The sequence below is a fragment of the Barbus barbus genome, assembly GCF_936440315.1.
Source record: "Barbus barbus genome assembly, chromosome: 43".
Taxonomy (NCBI): domain Eukaryota; kingdom Metazoa; phylum Chordata; class Actinopteri; order Cypriniformes; family Cyprinidae; genus Barbus; species Barbus barbus.
The window spans coordinates 10,288,241-10,309,520 of record NC_136721.1 but is presented as its reverse complement, the minus strand read 5'-3'; the positions used below and the strand labels follow the sequence as shown (position 1 = coordinate 10,309,520).

The 21,280-nt window shown below is 37.2% G+C and overlaps 1 protein-coding gene across 1 annotated transcript in view; it reads left to right on the top strand.

Annotated features, from left to right (window-relative positions):
- The window catches only part of LOC306862456 (protein phosphatase 3 catalytic subunit alpha-like), a gene marked incomplete at its 5' end in the record, with an annotated part of 57,419 nt that extends 36,459 nt beyond the window's left edge, over positions 1-20,960 (top strand). Inside the window, 10 exons of the mRNA XM_079405264.1 lie at positions 964-1,109; positions 1,239-1,378; positions 10,095-10,172; positions 10,362-10,456; positions 10,931-11,056; positions 13,665-13,742; positions 14,398-14,482; positions 15,774-15,871; positions 16,372-16,419; positions 19,088-20,960. Of these exons, the coding sequence (XP_079261390.1) occupies positions 964-1,109; positions 1,239-1,378; positions 10,095-10,172; positions 10,362-10,456; positions 10,931-11,056; positions 13,665-13,742; positions 14,398-14,482; positions 15,774-15,871; positions 16,372-16,419; positions 19,088-19,266 (1,073 nt within the window). The 3' untranslated portion in view covers positions 19,267-20,960. The remainder of the gene's footprint in view (positions 1-963; positions 1,110-1,238; positions 1,379-10,094; positions 10,173-10,361; positions 10,457-10,930; positions 11,057-13,664; positions 13,743-14,397; positions 14,483-15,773; positions 15,872-16,371; positions 16,420-19,087) is intronic.
- Between the last annotated feature and the right edge of the window lie 320 nt (positions 20,961-21,280).

Genomic DNA, 21,280 nt, shown 5'->3' with positions numbered 1-21,280 from the left:
AATTATAAAGAATGCACACCAACACCACAACAATGTTGCATTTACATTGTTTTAATGATGTGTCAATTAAAGAATCTTAGCAGAAGCTAATTTGATATTTATCTTTAAAAGTAACTATGAATTGTTAATGGTATTTAGTTTTTATAGAATAACAAAGTGATTAAGTAAAAAATGCTTCTCATTCAGTGGGTTTATGAGAATAGTGAACTACATTTCCCATCATGCTCTTTGCCAATAATGAAAATTCACAAAGAAAGAATGAAAATTACACACGTAATGCATATCCGTTGCTTCGCATTTTGTTATGCTAGCATTAAAATGTCTTCGTAAAACAGAGAAACAGATACTGGCTTGATAAGAGAATGTATTTAACATAAAAATTATGGTAACACTTTAGGGTCCAATTCTCACTATTAACTAGTTTCTTAAGGGCATGCATATTACTAACATATTGGCTGTTTATTAGGACTTATAATGCACATATTAATGTTTTATTCTGCATGATCATATTTTAGATCCCTTAATCCATACCTAAACTTAACAACTACCTTGCTAACTATTACTAAGCAGCAAATTAGGAGTTTATTGAGACAAAAGTTGTAGTTAATAGTCAAAGGGATAGTTCACCCAAAAATGAAAATGTTGTCATCACACTCTCGTGTCGTTCCAATTTCCATACAAGAAAATATTTTGAAGAATGCTGGTAATCAAACAGGTGATGCTCCCCATTGAGTCAATGTTTGGTTCAACTGTTTGGTTTTTCAAAATTCTTCAAAATATCTTCTTTTGTGTTAAACATAACAGGTTTGGAACGACATGAGGATGAGTAAATGATGACAAAATGTTCATTTTTGGGTGATCTATTATTTAATAGTGAGAATAGGTCCCCAAACTAAAGTGTGACCAAAACGACTTATTATCCTTTGTACTCACTCGCTGTTTCTCTCCCTCACTGTCTATCAGGTAAAATCAAGTATTCAGAGCAGGTTTACGATGCCTGTATGGGTGCGTTTGACTGTCTGCCCTTGGCAGCTCTCATGAACCAGCAGTTCCTGTGTGTCCACGGTGGCCTGTCCCCAGAAATACAGAACTTAGACGACATAAAGAAGGTACTGCCAAGCCATGCGTGAACAGCAGCGCTGTGTGTGGGAGGAGAAAGATTTCATGCATGGCCACAAGAAAGCAGTATATGTGTGTATTTCTGTATTCTGTATTATATTTGTGTCTCTGTGGCCTAGTTGGACCGGTTTAAGGAGCCCCCAGCATTCGGGCCTATGTGTGATTTGCTTTGGTCTGATCCCTTGGAGGACTTCGGCAATGAAAAGAGCCAAGAGTTCTTTAGCCACAACACGGTCAGAGGATGCTCATACTTCTACAGGTGGGTGGTTTTTGTGTGGTTAAGGGTGTGTGTTTTGATGTGTCTGAGTGGGAATATGCTGAATCTGCCATTAAATAGGCTATAATGGTATTATCAGCATACTGTAAATAGTAAAACCATTCATGAAACAACAAAAATGTAAAACGAAATTTTCGGGTCAGTAAGATTTTTTAAATGTTTTTAAACATGTCTGTTATGCAATCTACCAAGCACAGCGCAAATTAGTGTAAGGATCTGTTCGGATTCGGATAATGTGTTGTTCTGGCATTCCATGTAAATTAAAATGAGTGGAAAAAAAATCCTCTCCCTTCTACCACGCGTTCTCTGTTCTCTGCAGTGCCTCCTCCTAGCAACAAATGCAGCCATTTCAAGCGAAAAATAGTTTAAGACGTGCTTTTTGGGGGGGGGTTAAATAATGGCGCAAATACCAGTAATTTGACGAGGTCAAACTTTAGTAAATTGCATTACGTGATTCATTTTAATAGTCTTAATTTTGCGGCTGAAAGGGAAACTCCTATAAATGTATATTCAATAAGGTCAGGCGCAAAAATAACTTTTCAGCGCTAATTCTTCACGGCGCGTCTTTAGTAAATCCTGACAGTACTATTTTAATGCCAAAAGGCGGTTTGCAATAGCGCAGATCTTGCCCTTAGTGTCATATGATCCTTCAGAAATCAATCTAATATACTGATTTGCTGCTCAAGAAACATTTCTTATTATTATCAGTGTTGAAAGTGATTGTGGAATTTGAAACAATACCTTTTTTTAAAGACGACCACCATTTATTTAAAATATAAACCTTTTGCAACATTATAAATGTATTTTCTGTCACTTTTGATCAATTTAACATATACTTTTTTTATAAATGTATTCATTTCTTTGAAAAAAATCTTATTGCCCCCAAACTTTTGAATGGTGGCAGATATTTTTGTATTTGTTTTCTAAATATTTTTTCAAAAATGTTTATATATTCATTTTTTGTTCACTCTTTTAACCAGATATAGAAAATTATGATATTAGGATTTTAATTTGGAGGATTGATTTCAGAGGGTTTTAAATGAGGGATTTGAAACCTATGGAATCTTTTTACTGCCACAGAATAAAAAAATATAAATGGTAATTGCAACTTTATCCCACAGTTCGGTGAGATTCTATATGTATGTCTTAATTCCGCTGCCACGATGCCATGAATGTGCATAATATGTGTGTGCTTTGATGTTGTGTAACATATTGTTCACATATGTGGGCGGATATATGTGTGTGTATGTATGTGTGGGGACAGCTGGGTCGATGGGGGGTTGTTGGGTCTTTCCAGGTGCTCAGGGTTGATGTTGTTTTCTGTCTTCTGCTCTGACTGTATAGAGCAACAGCCTCTTAATATTTCACACACTCTGCTGAAAATCTGATGGAACGGCAGTACACTGGTGTATGTGAGAATGAGTGTTTCTGAGCGAGAGTGAAGATTGGTCTGTTTTTTTCAGCATTTCAATGTTTGTGTTTTAGCATTAGCATTAGCACGTAGTCTTCTGAAACCAAACAGTATCTATCTATCTAGCTATCTATCTATCTATCTATCTATCTAGGGATGCACCGATGCCATTATTTTTGTTATTTGCCGATACCGAGTACCGATACTGATATTTTAATTGCATTTGTACATTTTTAAAATATTGGGTACAGAAACCAAAAGAGTATGTATAATGTTAATTGGTTAACTTCATTTATCAAATAAATACAGTCAAACCAAAATGTATTCAGACACCTTTAAAATTTCTCACATTATCATGGTTTATTCGCTATAGTTTAGAAAATGGTAATAAAATATGACAATAACTCAGAGTAAAACTGTGTCTGAACAAATTCAGCTTTATAATGTCAGATAACTTTGATAGAAAGGTAAATAATGGATTTCAATCAACCAAAAATTATTCAGACAGCTGTTAGTATGACAATATTTACACAACTATCAATACTCAGTCTGTCGGGCAACCCTTAGCCTTAATGACAGCCTTGTAGTCTCCTGGGCATGCTGTAAACCAGGTTCATGCAAACCTAAACTTCAGTTTTTTTTCCCAGACTCGGTCTGAATAATTTTTTTCCCCAAATTTGTATCAATTTTACGGGTAGTCCACTGTATGACGAATTTTTGGTTATAATATATCACAGTTTACTTTATTTTGATTTGACTGTATAATATCTTCTGTTATTTTCACACTTAATTATGCCCATTATAATGTATTTTACAAGTTTTTGTTACTTTCACTGTTCATTTTTTTGCTCTATGGTACATCATCTTTAATTTAATAGCATTAGAGCTGCGCCATTGCAGTGGCTCAGTACTGTAATTACGCGTTTTGCTGTAATAATGCAGGGAACCACTGGTTATAAATCTCCTAACTGTGATATTTTCAGAAATAAAAGTTGCTAAAACGCGCTGCAATTTATATTCCAAAGCCACTCATATAATGCATAATCAATCATGAAGCAAGCAAAACGCGCGCACACATTGGTGATGGCGCAGAATGAGAGTTAACTAACTCCTGTATTGTTTTACTTACTTGTTTTTGACATATCCGACCGAACTACTAACTACCCAGTGATGTCTGTGAGAAAGGGATATTCACTCGACGAGCTCGCGCTTCTGCGCCGCCGCGCATCTCAATCCACTCAGCGTGCTTTGTTTAGCCCATCAGCTCACGTACATCAGCTATACAGGCGTCAATACTGAATGTTTAACAATAATTTCATTGCATGCATATACTTCGTAGACATCCTTAATCTCTAATAACTCCATTCTACTGTCTGTTGTTCTGTTGACTGTATTTCTTTGACTGAATATGGCACTTATCACAAGCTGTGTGGGATCGGCGTTTGGTATTGGGCCATTTTAACGAGTACAAGTACAGGAGCTCAGTATCAGACATCTATCTATCTATCTATCTATCTATCTATCTATCTATCTATCTATCTATCTATCTATCTATCTATCTATCTATCTATCTATCTATCTATCTATCTATCTATCTATCTATCTATCTATCTATCATCTATCTATCTATCTATCTATCTAGTGTTTAGTGTCTGGTCTGGTGTAAACTGCAGATTTCGGCCAGTGGTTTGGAGCCCTACATTCATTAGTGTGTCTCTGTGTTATATGCATAATACCAGAGGCAGCTATGTTATAGAACACACACATCTGAATTCATCACATATACACACAGCGCTGCATACTCTACTTAGACAGATACATACCCACACACATCTCTGTTATGCAAGGTGCACAGAAGCCATTTGTTTTAATCTGGGTTGTCAGTGTTCCTCGAGCTGCCCACCTACCTGAATCACCATGTTGGTGTTTAATCACCCCTCTTTCACTCCATTCACTCTGTTTGTTTATGTGATTGCCTTTATGCACTTGCAGACTCCATGTATATGGTTTTCTCACAAATGAAGACATTTAGAGAATAGAAGAAGCAAGTAGTATAAAGACCCTCTCCAGTTAACGTTGCTATGTCCGACAAGCCATGCCGCTCTCACACTACACATCATGTTCTTACGCAGTGAAAATTACATAGTGGAGCAAAGAGAAAACTGACAACACACAGACAGACAAGACAGATCAGGTTACTTTAGGTATGAAACATAGTCTCAGCTTTAAAACTTTGTCGGTTTAAGTGGCATGTGAAGCGATCATCTCTTCCTCTTTACTAGTTATAGCACAAAATAAACATGAATGAACATCAGAAAGTACCTTGTTTCAACCACAGAAAGACATAAAAACACACAGTTTTTCAAATTCAAATCCACCGACTGTCTGGTTTGTTTATCGGACAAAATGGCAGATTCGGCATTATGATTGGTCAGCTCACCTGTCAATCAATCTTCCTGCGGAGGGACAATTACCACAAAAAATAATGTTCCTATAAAAAAGCAAAAATGAAAAAGTAATGTAAATCATCACAGAAATGTGAAGCTTGTCATTTCATGAAAGAACTTAATGAAGTTCTTCTCTTAAAACTATTTTGACTTGAAAGTTGTTCTCTGCATTTTTACAATTGTTTTAGGAGTTTAGGCGTAGCATTGGCATTACAACAAAGTTCAAATGAATATAACTTTACACAGAAAAGCTTAGTAGGTGATTTTTTTCTAAACTAAAAGTGTGTTAACATGCATATTTTTCCGCCGTGATTTCTAATATGTAAAAATATTATGTATTTGTCTAAGTGGACGCTTCGTCAGATTAAATTGGAAGTGGACCAGATTTTATGCTGATCAAACGTCTGGTCATGCGAGACTATGGTGAAGCTGTCAGAAGAGGAGATGGGGGATGCCCTTTCAGCCTCTTGCATCGTACTGTAGTCAGCAGAAAGAGCGAGATGAAAGGAGTGAGTGAAGGGCTTACACTGCGGCCAGCAGCGGCAACTCAGCTTCGCGATCTATCCCACAATCCCCAAGGGCTCTGCAGTGTGGTGTTGCCATGACGACCCGTTTCCTCTTCCCAAACTGGAGCGAGTGATAGCGAGAGAGAAAGAGAGATGCAGAAGAAGAAGTGATTGGTAGAGAGCTGCGGTAAAGCAGCAGTGCCCCCTCATTAGCCGACGACATGAGAGAGAGAAAGATCTAGAGCAGCTCACACCTTCCGTTACACACTCTCTGGGTTGTAGGCAAACATATGTTAGCGCTTTCTCACAGTGAAGCTTGACAGCATCCATCTCCATTAATTTTCATTGTATGGAAAAGAGCAGCATTAACATTCTGCCTAACATCTCCTTGTGTGTTCCACAGAATAAAGAAAATGTTACAGGTTTGGAATATGGGTGAAAATCAAAGGATAATAAAAAATTATTATTATCGCGTTTGGAAATCGCGTTTGGTCTCGTACTGTATCGTGTATCTTGTCAGTGTGTGCACTTGCTTGGCCATTTGTAGTTGATAAACAGGAAAGTGGGTTCAAGCGCCAGCAGAAGGCAGTGTAATGAAGTGGTCTTTAAGAGAAGTAGTCTATCAGCGGAAGTTTAAAATCAGCTCGTAAGTGTATTTACTTGTCTCAGTGTTTAGGGCATTTGCCGTTGCTAGGAAACGCTTATTTTGTTTACTAGGATGAGAGTTGCTGAAATCGCGTTTGGTCTCGTACTGTATCGTGTATCTTGTCAGTGTGTGCACTTGCTTGGCCATTTGTAGTTGATAAACAGGAAAGTGGGTCCAGCTGAATTGAAATGATCATTTGTTGGTTTGGTATAATAAAGGTTATTATACCGCGGCAGCGGTCGCGGCAGTCGTCGTGTGAAGCCCTCTTAGTGTGAAGACCAAAGAGTGTAAAGACCATCGACTCTACCGTGCGACTCCACCGGGCAGGGACACCGGCAAGGGATAGTAGTAGCTTTTTATTTAATTTTTTCATTGATATGTTTATTATTGAAATGTTGTTGTTATATGCATGTGTTAATTTTATTTAATTTCTTTATTTTCTTAAATATGTGGGTAGATAGTATTTATAGAGTTGTAACTTTTTAGTTTTAGTTACTTTTTCTTATTTGTAAGTCGCTTTGGACAAAAGCGTCTGCTAAATGACAAAAGTAAAAAAGTAAAGAGTGTAAAGACCATCGACTCTACCGTGCGACTCCACCGGGCAGGGACACCGGCAAGGGATAGTAGTAGCTTTTTATTTAATTTTTTCATTGATATGTTTATTATTGAAATGTTGTTGTTATATGCATGTGTTAATTTTATTTAATTTCTTTATTTTCTTAAATATGTGGGTAGATAGTATTTATAGAGTTGTAACTTTTTAGTTTTAGTTACTTTTTCTTATTTGTAAGTCGCTTTGGACAAAAGCGTCTGCTAAATGACAAAAGTAAGTAAAGTAAAAGTAATATAAATCAGTTTTTTTGATTGCGGCAGAGTGTTCCGGAAGTAAAAAATTCAATTTTAGTGACTTAAATTGTGGCTGATAAGCCTATAAACACAGACCTTCTTTGAGTTCTGAGGTTGTTAATTGAAGCTATATGTTTTTGTTGAAGCCATTTGTTTGCATTATTTTTTTTAAGCTTATTTTTAAATTCATTCTGTTTAACAGTTGAATTTGTCATGAAAAACTACACTACCCATGATTCTGTTCAGAAAATTGCAATAATCAGAGAGTCGTGGTGAGCAAATTGAGCCAAAAGAGCTCAGCCTCTGCAGGGAACGCCAACTACCGTGAAGTTATAATGTAATCGAGTCAGCACTTGCTATGTGAAACTTATTGTTTCTATATGTATAATATACCAATATAAAAAAAATGTAGTTTCATAACTCTCCATTGTTTTTAATTATATTATGTCATTTGCAATGCTTCATGGGATTGTAGTTTTTCTGTGTAGTTAAGTACACAGCTATATTTTGTCTTTTTGTCTGATTTTCAAATGTTTTCTTGCTTTAAATCAAAGTTTGTAATGTTATGATTCACCTCGTAGCTGTTTGGCTTGGTTGATGGCTTATAACACTTTAACAAAAAATTTTTTTTACAATCCCTGTAGGAAAACCCTATGGTAAAAATACTTCCGGAATCAATGGGACTGAAAATGTGGACCAACACTAATTTACTCTATATGATATTGCAGGGTTTGTGTGTGTGTGTGTATATATATATATATATATATATATATATATATATATATATTATTTTAGTGTATAGCAATTGTATTCTGATTCTGAATTTATGTTTTGGTTGAAAAGAAGCAATGGCAACATGACACAATATGGTCCCATTAGTTAACGTTAGTTAACGTATTAACTAATGAGGAGCAATACATTTGTTAAAGTAAAGAGTTGCTCTGAATAGTGACCAATCTTCAAAATATAACAAAAATTCTTGGCATGAGAATATTGAGACAGCACTGTGAGATAAAGTACCACAATACTTTGAACAAGTAATTTAATTGAAACATAAATCATATTGGGTCTGCTGAGACTGTGAGTGAAAATGTCTATGAAAATACATATATGAACCGGGTATGTCTCACTCATACTGGAAACTGAAGCTGCGGGCTCTTTGATCGCCCCCTGGTGGCTGGCCGCAGTACAGGTCATAAACTCTCCATGTAAAGGAATGGGACTTGAGTCATAACAAAAAAATTAATTACACTTCCAATACAATTTTCCAAAATATGATTTTGGTCATGGTAGTTGTTATCACGCTGATATATGTTAAATTGTTTGTTTTTGTGGTAAGTTTGATTTTAGCTAGTAATTGATGCTATAAAAACGGGGCGTGTCATAATGGTTGATTGGGTGTGCGGGAGTTTGATTCCGCGGCTCCACCCCACAACTCTACTGCGCAGACTCGGGCTCCAAATGAATCTCTATTGCGCAGACTCGGGCTCCAAACAAATCTCTACTGCGCAGACTCGGGCTCCAAACAAATCTCTACTGCGCAGACTCGGGCTCCAAATGAATCTCTATTGCGCAGACTCGGGCTCCAAACAAATCTCTACTGCGCAGACTCGGGCTCCAAACAAATCTCTACTGCGCAGACTCAGGCTCCAAACAAATCTCTACTGCGCAGACTCAGGCTCCAAACGAATCTCTACTGCGCAGACTCTGGCTACAAACTAATCTCTACTGCGCAGACTCAGGCTCCAAACGAATCTCTACTGCGCAGACTCTGGCTCCAAACAAATCTCTACTGCGCAGACTCGGGCTCCAAATGAATCTCTATTGCGCAGACTCGGGCTCCAAACAAATCTCTACTGCGCAGACTCGGGCTCCAAACAAATCTCTACTGCGCAGACTCAGGCTCCAAACGAATCTCTACTGCGCAGACTCTGGCTACAAACTAATCTCTACTGCGCAGACTCAGGCTCCAAACGAATCTCTACTGCGCAGACTCTGGCTCCAAACAAATCTCTACTGCGCAGACTCGGGCTCCAAACAAATCTCTACTGCGCAGACTCAGGCTCCAAACGAATCTCTACTGCGCAGACTCAGGCTCCAAACGAATCTCTACTGCGCAGACTCAGGCTCCAAACGAATCTCTACTGCGCAGACTCGGGCTACAAACAAATCTCTACTGCGCAGACTCTGGCTCCAAACGAATCTCTACTGCGCAGACTCTGGCTCCAAACAAATCTCTACTGCGCAGACTCGGGCTCCAAACAAATCTCTACTGCGCAGACTCAGGCTCCAAACGAATCTCTACTGCGCAGACTCAGGCTCCAAACGAATCTCTACTGCGCAGACTCAGGCTCCAAACGAATCTCTACTGCGCAGACTCGGGCTACAAACGAATCTCTACTGCGCAGACTCTGGCTCCAAATGAATCTACTGTGCAGACTCCAAATTACATAATTTACTCACGATGGCAGCGGCCATACTGAGATGTTTTGGCTTCACTTTTCTATAGTGGAAGGAAGCGGAGACGCGTCGTCCATCTTTTTTTACAGTCTATGATATGAGCTCAGAATTGCAAATATGTAAAAAAATAAATAAACAGGATTTCTTTCTCAGGATATCTGATAGAGCTGCACAACAACAGTTGAGGCCCACGCTGCCCCTGCTGGATGCATGTTGAACTGCACCCGTGCTCCATTCACATATGAATGTTTTGGTTGGCTGACAGTGGAAAGCATTGAAAAAACAATACAACATTAATGAGGCACGTCCACCCACAGTTTCTAATGTTGGCTCTTATTTTCTCTCTCATTCTCCTTTCCTTCTCTCAATCTCTGTGTTGCAGTTATCCGGCTGTCTGTGACTTCCTACAGAATAATAACTTGTTATCAATCATTCGAGCACATGAAGCACAAGATGCAGGGTATGTATTACCGGTCTTTCGCTCTGTATTTAAATTTTTGTGTATTAATATGCACCCTTAAGGTGTAGATAAGGTACTAAGGTGTACTTTTAAAGGTACACTTTTTTCATACACACACAGTTTTCTGCACATTTTGTCTATAAAAAGTAAATTAAAGTGTTTTTGTCTTCTCTCTCTATCTTCTAAAAGGTACCGGATGTACAGGAAGAGTCAGACCACTGGCTTCCCTTCCCTAATTACCATCTTCTCTGCGCCAAACTATCTTGATGTTTACAACAATAAAGGTGAGTCGTGTTTTTCCTTATGTGCGAGAAAAATGGAGCATTGTGATGGGAACAGAGAGCTGGACGAGTGCGTGGGAAGGACCATCAGCTTGAGTGACTCCATCCATGTGGTCTTATCATCCGCTGATGGAACAGGGTCAACCTCTCAGCAGTACCATCTAGTGGAAGCTTTTTGTGAAAATGAATGTTCAGGCACATACAAAATTGATATACTGTATATCCAGATGTATTAACACCATGTTTGATTGACATTTTCTTCCTTATAAAGCTCATTTAGCTTGGGTTTTTTCATATTATTGTGTGTACAATAATTTCAGGCAAAAATGTAGACGACGATTCCACTTGAATCAGTCGATTAGGAATCAAACCCAGCGGCTCAGGAAGCCATGCTCTCTTGAGATTATTTCTCATATTATTGATTCGCAAATTTTCATAAGCTGGAGGCTCACTTTTCCTTATTATTCACTTCCTCAGCTGCCGTCCTGAAGTATGAGAACAATGTAATGAACATCCGGCAGTTTAATTGCTCCCCTCATCCTTACTGGCTGCCAAATTTCATGGATGTTTTCACCTGGTCGCTGCCATTTGTGGGGGAGAAAGGTACCTTTATTTCATATATTTCATATTCATACTACATTTATATTTAGTTATTTAGCATACACTTTTATCCAAAGCGACTTACAAATGAGGACAATGGAAACAATCAAAATCAACAAAAGAGCAACAGTATGTGAGGGCTATGTATGCACACACACACACACACACACACACATATATATATATATTAGTGCTGTCAATTGATTAAGAAACTTTAATTATTCGCACATTTATTCTGAAATTAATTGCAGTTAATACCACGTAACATTAAAGTTTTTAAATATTCTTTTATATTGCAATAATTTCACATGCAATCTTCAAATAAATGTACAAACAACATAAAGACAGTATATTTTTTTTAAATATTTGTTTAGTGGCATCTTTTTTATGACTGAAGGCGAGTATCACTGATACCAATACTGATGTCTCTATGAAATTAAGCATTGATTATAGCCATGAGAGCTATCAATTAGACTTTAAAAAATATCAACTTTTAATTTAACTTATAACAATCTTCACATAAACCCATTATAATAAATGTCAAACCTGTGCCCTTCAGCAAGTAGGAAATACATAGAAATTGAATAAATTATCCAGTTATTCCAGTTATCAAACACTGAATTCCTATTTGAATCCTTAAAGCTACAAAAGTTACTGATTTTCTTTTTTTCTTTGATTAACAGACATCACAGCAGCTGGGTTATTAGGTTTGTTGGCTGCTATTTTTTTAAGAGCTGCCGCTGCTAAACGTGACGTGGATCTTACACGCATTGTGTTTTCTCACAACCTTTTATATATAATTGTGCTTTAATATGAAATGATATACAGCGCATTTGTGCGTACAATTGAAGAGCATGTGTTACAAGCACAGTATAACAGCAGACAGGAGAGACATATGTGACCCTGGACCACAAAACCTAATAAGGGTCAATTTTTTTAAATTCTACATCATCTGAAAGCTGAATAAATAGCTTTCCATTGATGTATGGTTTGTTAGGACAATATTTGGCCAAGATACAACTATTTGAAAATCTGGAATCTGAGGGTGCAAAAAAAATCTAAATATTGATTTAAAGTTGTCCAAATGAAGTTCTTAGCACTGCATATTACTAATCAAAATTAAGTTGTGATATATTTACAGTAGGAAATTTACAAAATATCTTCATGGAGCATGATCTTTACTTAATATCCTAATGATTTTTAGCATAAAAGAAAACTCAATATTTTTGACCCATACAATGTATTTTTGGCTATTGCTACAAATATACCCCAGCGACTTGAGACTTTTTTTTGTGGTGCAGGGTCACATATGGCCTGGCAACATCTCATTTGACATCAGTTCACTGATGTTGTACTGAAGCTCCCCGTCACCTGTTCGTTTGGACTCACGCCTGGCACTGAGGCTAAGTGGAGTGCGCGTCTGAAAAGTCTCCTGTTTGATATGGTCATAAAGACGTTCTGGACGTCTAAATAAATGGAATTTTTGTCAAAAAAAAAAGAGGCAGAAGCAGCAGTTGTGAGTGGGGAGGCCAACCCTAGCCCTGCCCCTGCGTTAACGGTGTTAACTATCTTTAACTTCGTTAAGCTAGAAAAAAATCAATCACATGCGTTAAGGCGCTAATTTTGACAGCACTATTATATATATATATATATATATATATGTTTGTTAATGTTTGTATATATTTTCTTTGATGATTAGAAAGTCCAAAAGAACCATTTATTTAAAATAGTGTCACATTGTATAATTTTTAAAGGGATAGTTTTAAAGGGAAATGAAAATTCTGTTGTTTATTACTCACCCTCATGTCGTTCCAAACCAAGACCTTCGTTCATCTTTGGAACACAAATGAAGATATTTTTGATGAAATCGAAGAGCTTTCTGACCCAGCATAGACAAGAAGACAGCAATGCAACTGACACCTTCAAGGCCCAGAAAAGTAGTAAGGACATCATTAAAATAGTCGTGTGTAAAATGTGACATCAGTGGTTCAACTGAAGTTATGAGAATACTTTTTTATGTGCAAAGAAAACAGAAATAACAACTTTATTCAACAATTCCTTTCTTCTATGCCATACTTCATCACGCATTCATGAGAGCACCACAACGCATGTGTGTGATGCTGCTGATGCAGGAGCTGGCATTCTGATGCAGATCCCGGATGTGCTGCGGCTTGTTTCCGTGAATGTGCATTGAAGTCTGTTGTGGAAGAGAAGAAATTGTTGAATAAAGTCGTTATTTTTGTTTTCTTTGTGCACAAAAAGTATTCTCGTAGCATTATAAAATTACGGTTGAACCACTGATGTCACATGGACCATTTTAACTATGTCCTTACTACCTTTCTGGGCCTTGAACGTGATAGTTACATTGCTGTCTAGAGTCAGAAAGGTCTTAGCTTTGGAACGACATGAGGGTGAGTAATTGACAACAAAATTTTAATTTTGGGGTGAACTAATCCTTTAATGCAAAAATCTTAACCCAAAACTTGACAATCTTCAGTATTTTTCCTTAAGATAAAACCGAAATGACAAAAAAGCTTTTGCTAGTGTCCAATACTTTCAACTAAATGTTGTTTTGATATGTTGTGACTGAGTGTCGTTGTTTTGCCTGCAGTCACGGAGATGCTGGTAAATGTGTTGAGCATCTGTTCTGATGATGAGCTGATGAATGACGGAGACGAGATCTTTGACGGTGAGACATCTTCACTCGTTTGCTCCACAATGTCCTTTATATTGCATGTAGAAGATGAATGTAATTTATTAGTTCACCAGCATGAAACATGATTATGATTTCTCGACAGAAAGGGCCTTTTCTTTGACGTCAGGTACATCCTGATTTATGACTCATAGTTCTTTCCTGTTAAGTAGCACTCTTGTGATATTGTGCTTGTAATAGCCCTGAAGTTTCATCTTAGTACTTGACTTTGCTAGCCGCTAACGTAACTACTGTACCAGTATTGGGGAGACCAAAGTTTTTCAAGCTACAAGCTACTTATAATTTAAAGAAATGTAAACTACTACTACAAGCTGTAATTATTCTTTAGCAATATTGTTTAGTTTAACAGAAGCAGTATTTCTTCGACTCAAAAAACAATTTTGTTTTGTGTGAATGAATCTAATTCACGCTAAACATTGTTATACAGTGTAACAATGTGAGTGAAAAAGTAGCTTGTACTTGGAAAAAAATACTTGGACAAAATAGTTAGTAGTGTCGCTTCTTTGGGTTAGTTACTCCCAAAACTGCTGCCAACACAATACACATAACCTCTGTTAGAAAATAAACGTTTCTGGAGGTTTTTAGCCTCTGGTTATACTGAGACTGCTTGATTTTTTCTTTCCGCCCACAGCCAATGCAGCAGCTGCTCGGAAAGAGGTGATTAGGAACAAGATCCGTGCCATTGGGAAGATGGCCAAGATGTTCTCCGTGCTCAGGTAAAAATGGGGCTTCTTCCAGCTGAGTCATCCAGTTTGCGGTCAGCTGGGTCACATGCTTATGAGACCACTTTTGCTTATCAGATAGATAGATAGAGGAGAGGCTTATTAAAAGCAAGATATGGCTGATATTCAGTGCAACAAACTATTTTAAAGGTACAGAAGGTATTTTAAAGAAAGTATTTCAAAAGGTATAGCATGGAATTCTGGTCTCTCTATGGACATCTGTGGTTGTAACATAAAATTGCAAGTTTTATGTGGAGAGTATCTTTGAGAGACTTCTTTCCTAAAATAGGGTAGCTGTTTTTTTTTGCTATATATAGTCATTTATACTATGTGAGAAAACCAGTAAAAGTTAGATTATTAAGAAAACATTCATTGAAGGGATAGTTCATCCAAAAATGAAAATTCTGTTATTAATTACTCACCTTCATGTCGTGCCAAAGCCGTGAGACCTTCGTTTATCTTCAGAACACAAATTAAGATATTTTTGATGAAATCCGAGAGCTTTCTGACCATCGTTAAAATAGTCCATGTGAATAGTCAATTTATGAAGCTACGAGAATACAGTTGACATGCGTTCACAAGAGAACTCTCGTGAACATGCATCGAAGACGGACATGGAAGAGGAGAAATTGTTGAATAAATTGTTTTGTTTTCTTTTTGTTCACAAAAAGTATTCTTGCATAAAATTATGGTTGAATCGCTGATGTCACTTGGACTATTTTAACGCTGTCCTTACTGCCTTTCTGAGCCTTGAACATGTCAGATCCGTTGCTGCCTATGCAGGATCAGAAAGCTCTCGGATTTCATCAAAAATATTAATAATTTGTTTTCCGAAGATAAACAAAGCTCTTACGGGATTGAAACAACATGAGGGTGAGTAATTAATGACCAAATTGTAATTTTTGGGTGAACTATACCTTTAAATTGCCAATGTACTAAAGCCAAATGTTAGCACGTATATTTATTATTTATGTTAAGGAATAAAAAAATCACAATTTATATCATGTTTTATGTTCAAGCCTAAGAACAAGAGAAATGGTGCTGAAAATTCAGCTTTGCATTGCAACAGTAAATTACATTTAAAAACTGTTTAAATAGAAAAGTTATTTTAAATTTCAATAATATTTCACAATATTACAATTTTACTGTATTTTTGATCAAATAAATGCAGCCTTCGTTTTCAAAAAACATCCAAAAAATGTACCGACTGCAAATTTTTGAATGGTAGTGTAACATCAGTAATGTGTATTTTATTATTTTTGATGGCCCTATGCTGTGTTTGCAGAGAGGAGAGTGAGAATGTGTTGACCCTGAAGGGTCTGACCCCTACTGGGATGCTCCCCAGTGGGGTGCTTTCTGGAGGCAAGCAGACTCTACAGAGTGGTGAGCACACGATCCAGTACTGGCCATGTTCCTCTCTTGGTTCTTGTCTCCCTCTGTCTCCTTCTCCCCCTCTCTCTCTTGCTTCTTTTTATTTCCTCCTCTTCTGTCTCTGTTACGTCTGTCCCTGTCCCTTCCGCCTGTCTCTCCATCTGTCTCTTTCTGTATCCTCTGACAACTCCAAGCTTTGGGGTGCTGCTATTTTGGTTCCCCCAAAGCATGGACACATTAGTGGGTCGGTTTACCCGTCAATGGTAAACTGGGGGTGAGAATGAGTTCCTGAGAGGCCCGTAGGGTGTCTAGAGCACAGGAAGCGTGGAAAGCAGGAAAAGTCTCTTGCAAAGTGCGAATGGTTGAGGGGATTGTCTGAGTCTGTGGTCCATAGTCTGGTTGGCGTGCATGCGTCCCGGTACCCGCCGTTGCTTGTGCACAACTGCTGCCTGTGCGTTACTGCTGTTGCATGGCTTGTTCAGGTGTAACACACTACCCTCCTCTCCCTCCAGCAACCATCGAAGCCATTGAAGCCATCGATACGGAAGAAGATGGAGAAGGTAATTCCAGGACATGTATCTGGGCATAATCCAACATACGATGGTAGATGGTTTGGGATCTGGTTTGTTTCTTGTTCAACATGGGACCTACCAGTTGGGAATACATTTTAAAACACATCTATCGTCATATGCTGGATTTTCCGCCAGGGTCACCACATTCTGAAGTTGACTGCTCTAACCAACTAACAAACTACAATAGAGAACAGCAACAAAACCAGAAAGCCACTGATCACTACGAAGGGGCACTGCACATATCTGGGAACAGTTTGGTGTCAAATCATTTTCAAGTAATCTGTCATAGTCTGGATTGCTTATTAGTTAACACTGTGGCTGTGTCCGAAACACAAGGCACCTGCCTTATTATCCGGTCAGTCAATGACTAAACAGACAGCACAAGTGGATTTAGGCACCAAAACATCACATCAAATTACCAAATTCAAGTGAGCTTTAGAGATAACCAACCATACAGTCGATGCTGGGCTCAACATTTCTGATTTTTACTTGAATGTATATAAATGTAAATGTGAAATTTTACACTACTGTTCAGAAGGTTGGGGGTCAGTAATATTTTTTTTAATTAATACTTTTATTCAGCAACAATTCATTAAATTGCCAATAAAAACATTTATAATGATACAAAATATTTCTATTAACGAATCCTGGAAAAACAAATTTCACAGTTTCCACAAAAATATTAGGCAGCACAACTGTTTTCAACACTGATAATCATAAGAAATTTTTCCTAGGCACCAAATCAGCATATTGGAATGAGCATAATTCTTTCTAAAACATGAAAACATCTTACAGACTCCAAACATTTGGATGGTAGTGTATATTTACATGAATAATTTTATGTTTGTAATTGCAACGATATATACAAATTTACAGCCAATCCTCAAATTACATGCAGGAAGGCATTGAGGGAAACATCTATTGTATGCTGGCTTCAGAAAGCAACCAGATGAAGGCATTTTAGTACACTCATATTCAGATTTGCCTTGATCCCTTCCTACTTTGATGTATTGCCTGCTAGTGCAATGTTTTTAAGTTGTAGACACAGCCATTATGTAACTAAGGCATCACAAGATGCTATTTGTACCGAAAAATAGTTTTCAGTGGGTATTTTTAGCAATTGTAATTTAATCAGATATTTGCCGTGCCCTTTTGGAGTGGTGACATTAAGGGAACATGCCTTTTATTACTTGCATGATGGTTTGAGGTAGCATCTAAACTGGAGGCATGTTTTTTGGATATGATCTGTCGGGCGCTGCTTTTCCTCTGGCCCTCATGGTTCTAGTGTGGGCATAGCATGTGATTAATCCCAATCAGGAACTCTCAGCCAACCAGAGTGTGTTCCTCTTCTACAACCTCTCGCTTTCTGAGACCAGCTCACCTCAGTGATACACACATGGATGGACTCAAGGGGTTTGGACACTGGTTTCTACTTCCTCTAAATACAAAAATCAGTAAAATAGTTCAAATAGCACGTAGGGTGGGGTGATCTCCAAATTTCCAGTCTTTTGACTTGTTATCTTTATATTTATGTTTTCTCTGAAATGGCTTAAAGATTTTCATTTTAGAGGAACCTCTAAGGCTGGTGTGGTGTCTAAAATTCAGTTTGAGGTTCATTGGCATTTTCCAATTGGATAAAAATTAATATTAAAAAAGCAGCTGGCAAATGGATTAGGAAGTGCAACTGACCAATGACTTTAAAAGTTGTGCTTAGTTATGAGTTCTTAAAGTATTATTTTATTGAAATGTTAATAAATAAATTATTCACTATGTTTTATATAGTAAAATTTACTATGTATAATTATATTATAATATTGTTTATAATAATATTAGTAATTGGATTAAACACTATGCTGAATAGTACTTTTAATTTATGTCTATTTGTTAATTTCAAATAATTTATTAATGCGTTATTTTATTGTTACATTTGACTTTTTAAATCTGAATTTTTCAATGATTTTCCATTTTGATAAGTCATTTATAAGTTTACATTTTTATTGTTTAATAAATCGACAACTGATTCCTTTATTTCATTTTATTTTATGAGTCCTCCGTAGATTATGTTTTGAATAACCGAGCTATATAGTACTGTTCAAAAGTTTGGGTCTGTAAATATTTTTTAAAGAAGTCTCTTACGCTCACCAAGAATGCATTTATTTGATCAGAAATATGATAAAAATCTGTAATATTGAGAAATATTATTACAATTTAAAATAGCGGTTTTCTAAAGAAATATATTTTAAAATGTCCTTCATTCCTGTGATGGCAAAGCTTTATTTGCTGCAGTCATTACTCCAGTCTTCAGCGTTACATGATCATTTAGAAATCATTCTAATATGCTGATTTGGTACTCAAGAAACATTTCTTATTACATTTCTGATCAATGTTCAAAACTCTTGTGTGGCTTAATAATTTTGTGGAAACTGTAATACAAGCAGAATAAATTTAAAAAAAAAATTTGTTAAGAAAAAAATCTTACTGACCCCAAACTTTTGAAGTTTATATATGTATACATATGGTATTATGTGTTATAAGTTTAAATTCTAATAAAAAGAAATTGCAGGCCTTGTGGTGTTATTTACAAATGTAGTTACAGGAAGCTGATGAGAACCACGAGTCTAGTTGTTCATTGTGGGCTTTTCCTGTCTCTCCGCAGCCATCCGTGGCTTCTCTCCACAGCACAAGATCAACAGCTTCGCAGAGGCTAAAGGTCTGGACCGCATCAACGAGCGCATGCCGCCCCGCAAGGATGGAGTCAACCACGTGGGCCACTCCATGGGCAAGATGAACATGTCTGAGACCAACGGCACCGACGACAACAGTAACATCCAGTGATGAAACGGCTGCCCACTCACCTGCACCTGAGTCCATGCCACCGCCATGACGCATGGCAGGACAACGCCAAACCCGTGATTTAAGGCCTCCTGCTTCCAACAAACACCTAATGACATCACCTACACATTCCTCCCTGCTCCAATGTCCAATTAGAGAACCAAACTATCGTTAAATGTTTCACTGAAAAGAGGCAGACTGTTTTCTCGCTGTCAGTTTGCCGCTTGCAATTTTCAAAAGCGGATACCTTGCCGACGGCAAGTTTCTGCCTTTTTTGGGAGTGTCGAATGGGAAGGAGGGGTGGGGGGTGATTTGCCTGTGAAGGGCTGAAAGTGTCTTTATCAGAGAGAGAGGGCGGTCTCAGTTCCTTTCCAGCTCCGCCCACATGCCAAATGGGCGGGGTTTAGGAACTCTCTCTTAAGCCTGATCCATCCAGTTCGTCGGTGCGGGTGACGAGTCCGTACCGGATCCATGCACACTTTTTTCCTCTTTTGATTGCGAGTTTTTCTTCATGATCCCATCTCGTAATGAAATGATCTCACTGTTGACGATGTTTTGCTACTAGTATTACTAAATATACAAATTTGAAATGACAAAAAATGAAAATTGTTTGTAAGAAAGGACATTTAACAATGAATCCTGTACATTTTATTACTTACGATGCAATCTTACCTGGGTTTTTTTTATTTCTTGATTTGTTTTTTGGTAAGATGCCATGAAGCAGTAGAGGAGAAGAGCGGTGATGCTTGTCCGCCGTAGACTCTCGATCAAAGCAACCGTTCGGACGGAGGAAAACCGCAGTTGGAGCTCAACTTTGGCGCCACCTTCCTGATTGTTTCTCACTTGCCTGTATCTCGAGAGAGAGAATGCACATAGTACATTTCGCAAGTCAAATAAATATTATATATATATATATATAAATATATTTAAATATGATTATTAACAACGATCGAGGACAATGATTTTTAACAGCATCTATGGTACTGAACGCATCAGTGCATGCAATTAAGTTCCTTATTGATATGTGAAATTATAATTGTGATGTGTTTCAATATAGTAGACTTGAATTATTTCCCTTCAAATGATATTTGTAAAGGTCTAGTTTGTTTTTATATCTCTATAAATAGATATGATTTTGTAATCTTTTATTTAATTTCTTTTTCATCAATATCATTTCATTATGGTTGATTTTATTTTTGTATAGTTTCGCTGTACAGGCACTGACGCTCTTTCCGAGGTGTTTTTTCGTCATCTTTCATTCTTTCTTTCTTTCCGTTTCGTTATCTCTGTTCAGTTGGTGTACAGAAGTTGTTCAGTAGTGTGAATGAACATATTACTCAGTGAAAAGCAACATTCAGGCTGCCAAAGCATGATCGCATGGTTTATTCAAATGTAAACTAATTGGACACAAGGAAAATTCAGTGTCTCACTTTGAAGAGGAAAACTATATTATCATTATGATTCTTGATGATCTTATTATTCTTACAATTAAGCTTACGGTTCTTTCATTTCCACTGTTTTCTGATCCTTGTTTGGTCCAGACGTGATTTATTTCAAAGAAGGAATTTTATGGATTTGTGACTATTTTTCTTGTAATTTTCTCTGGAACTAAGTTTTTGCATTTGACTTCCTAAATGAAAACACATATTGTAAGCATGCCCTATGGGACAAATCACTTTTTTTACTCTTGAATAAAATATGCATGAACTAATAATGTCTTTCCCCTTTCGATGTTGGACTGAAAATTTGCTTGCAAAATTATTTTTCTCTTTCAAGAACAGTAAACTGATTATTCAACAGCTGCTTAAATAATAAATCATGAATGAAAATGCCATTTTTAATGTAACATTAATGTGTAGAAATGCAAAGACCACAGTTTGCATGAGGTTTTTTTAATAGGAACTTCTAAGTTTCAAAGGCTCAGTCAATGAGGGCTTTTTTCCATGAGGCCATCCCACCTGTTTCCTGCTATTCTTCCACAGGAAGCTCTGGGGGCCGCAGCCACTTCTCCCTCCAA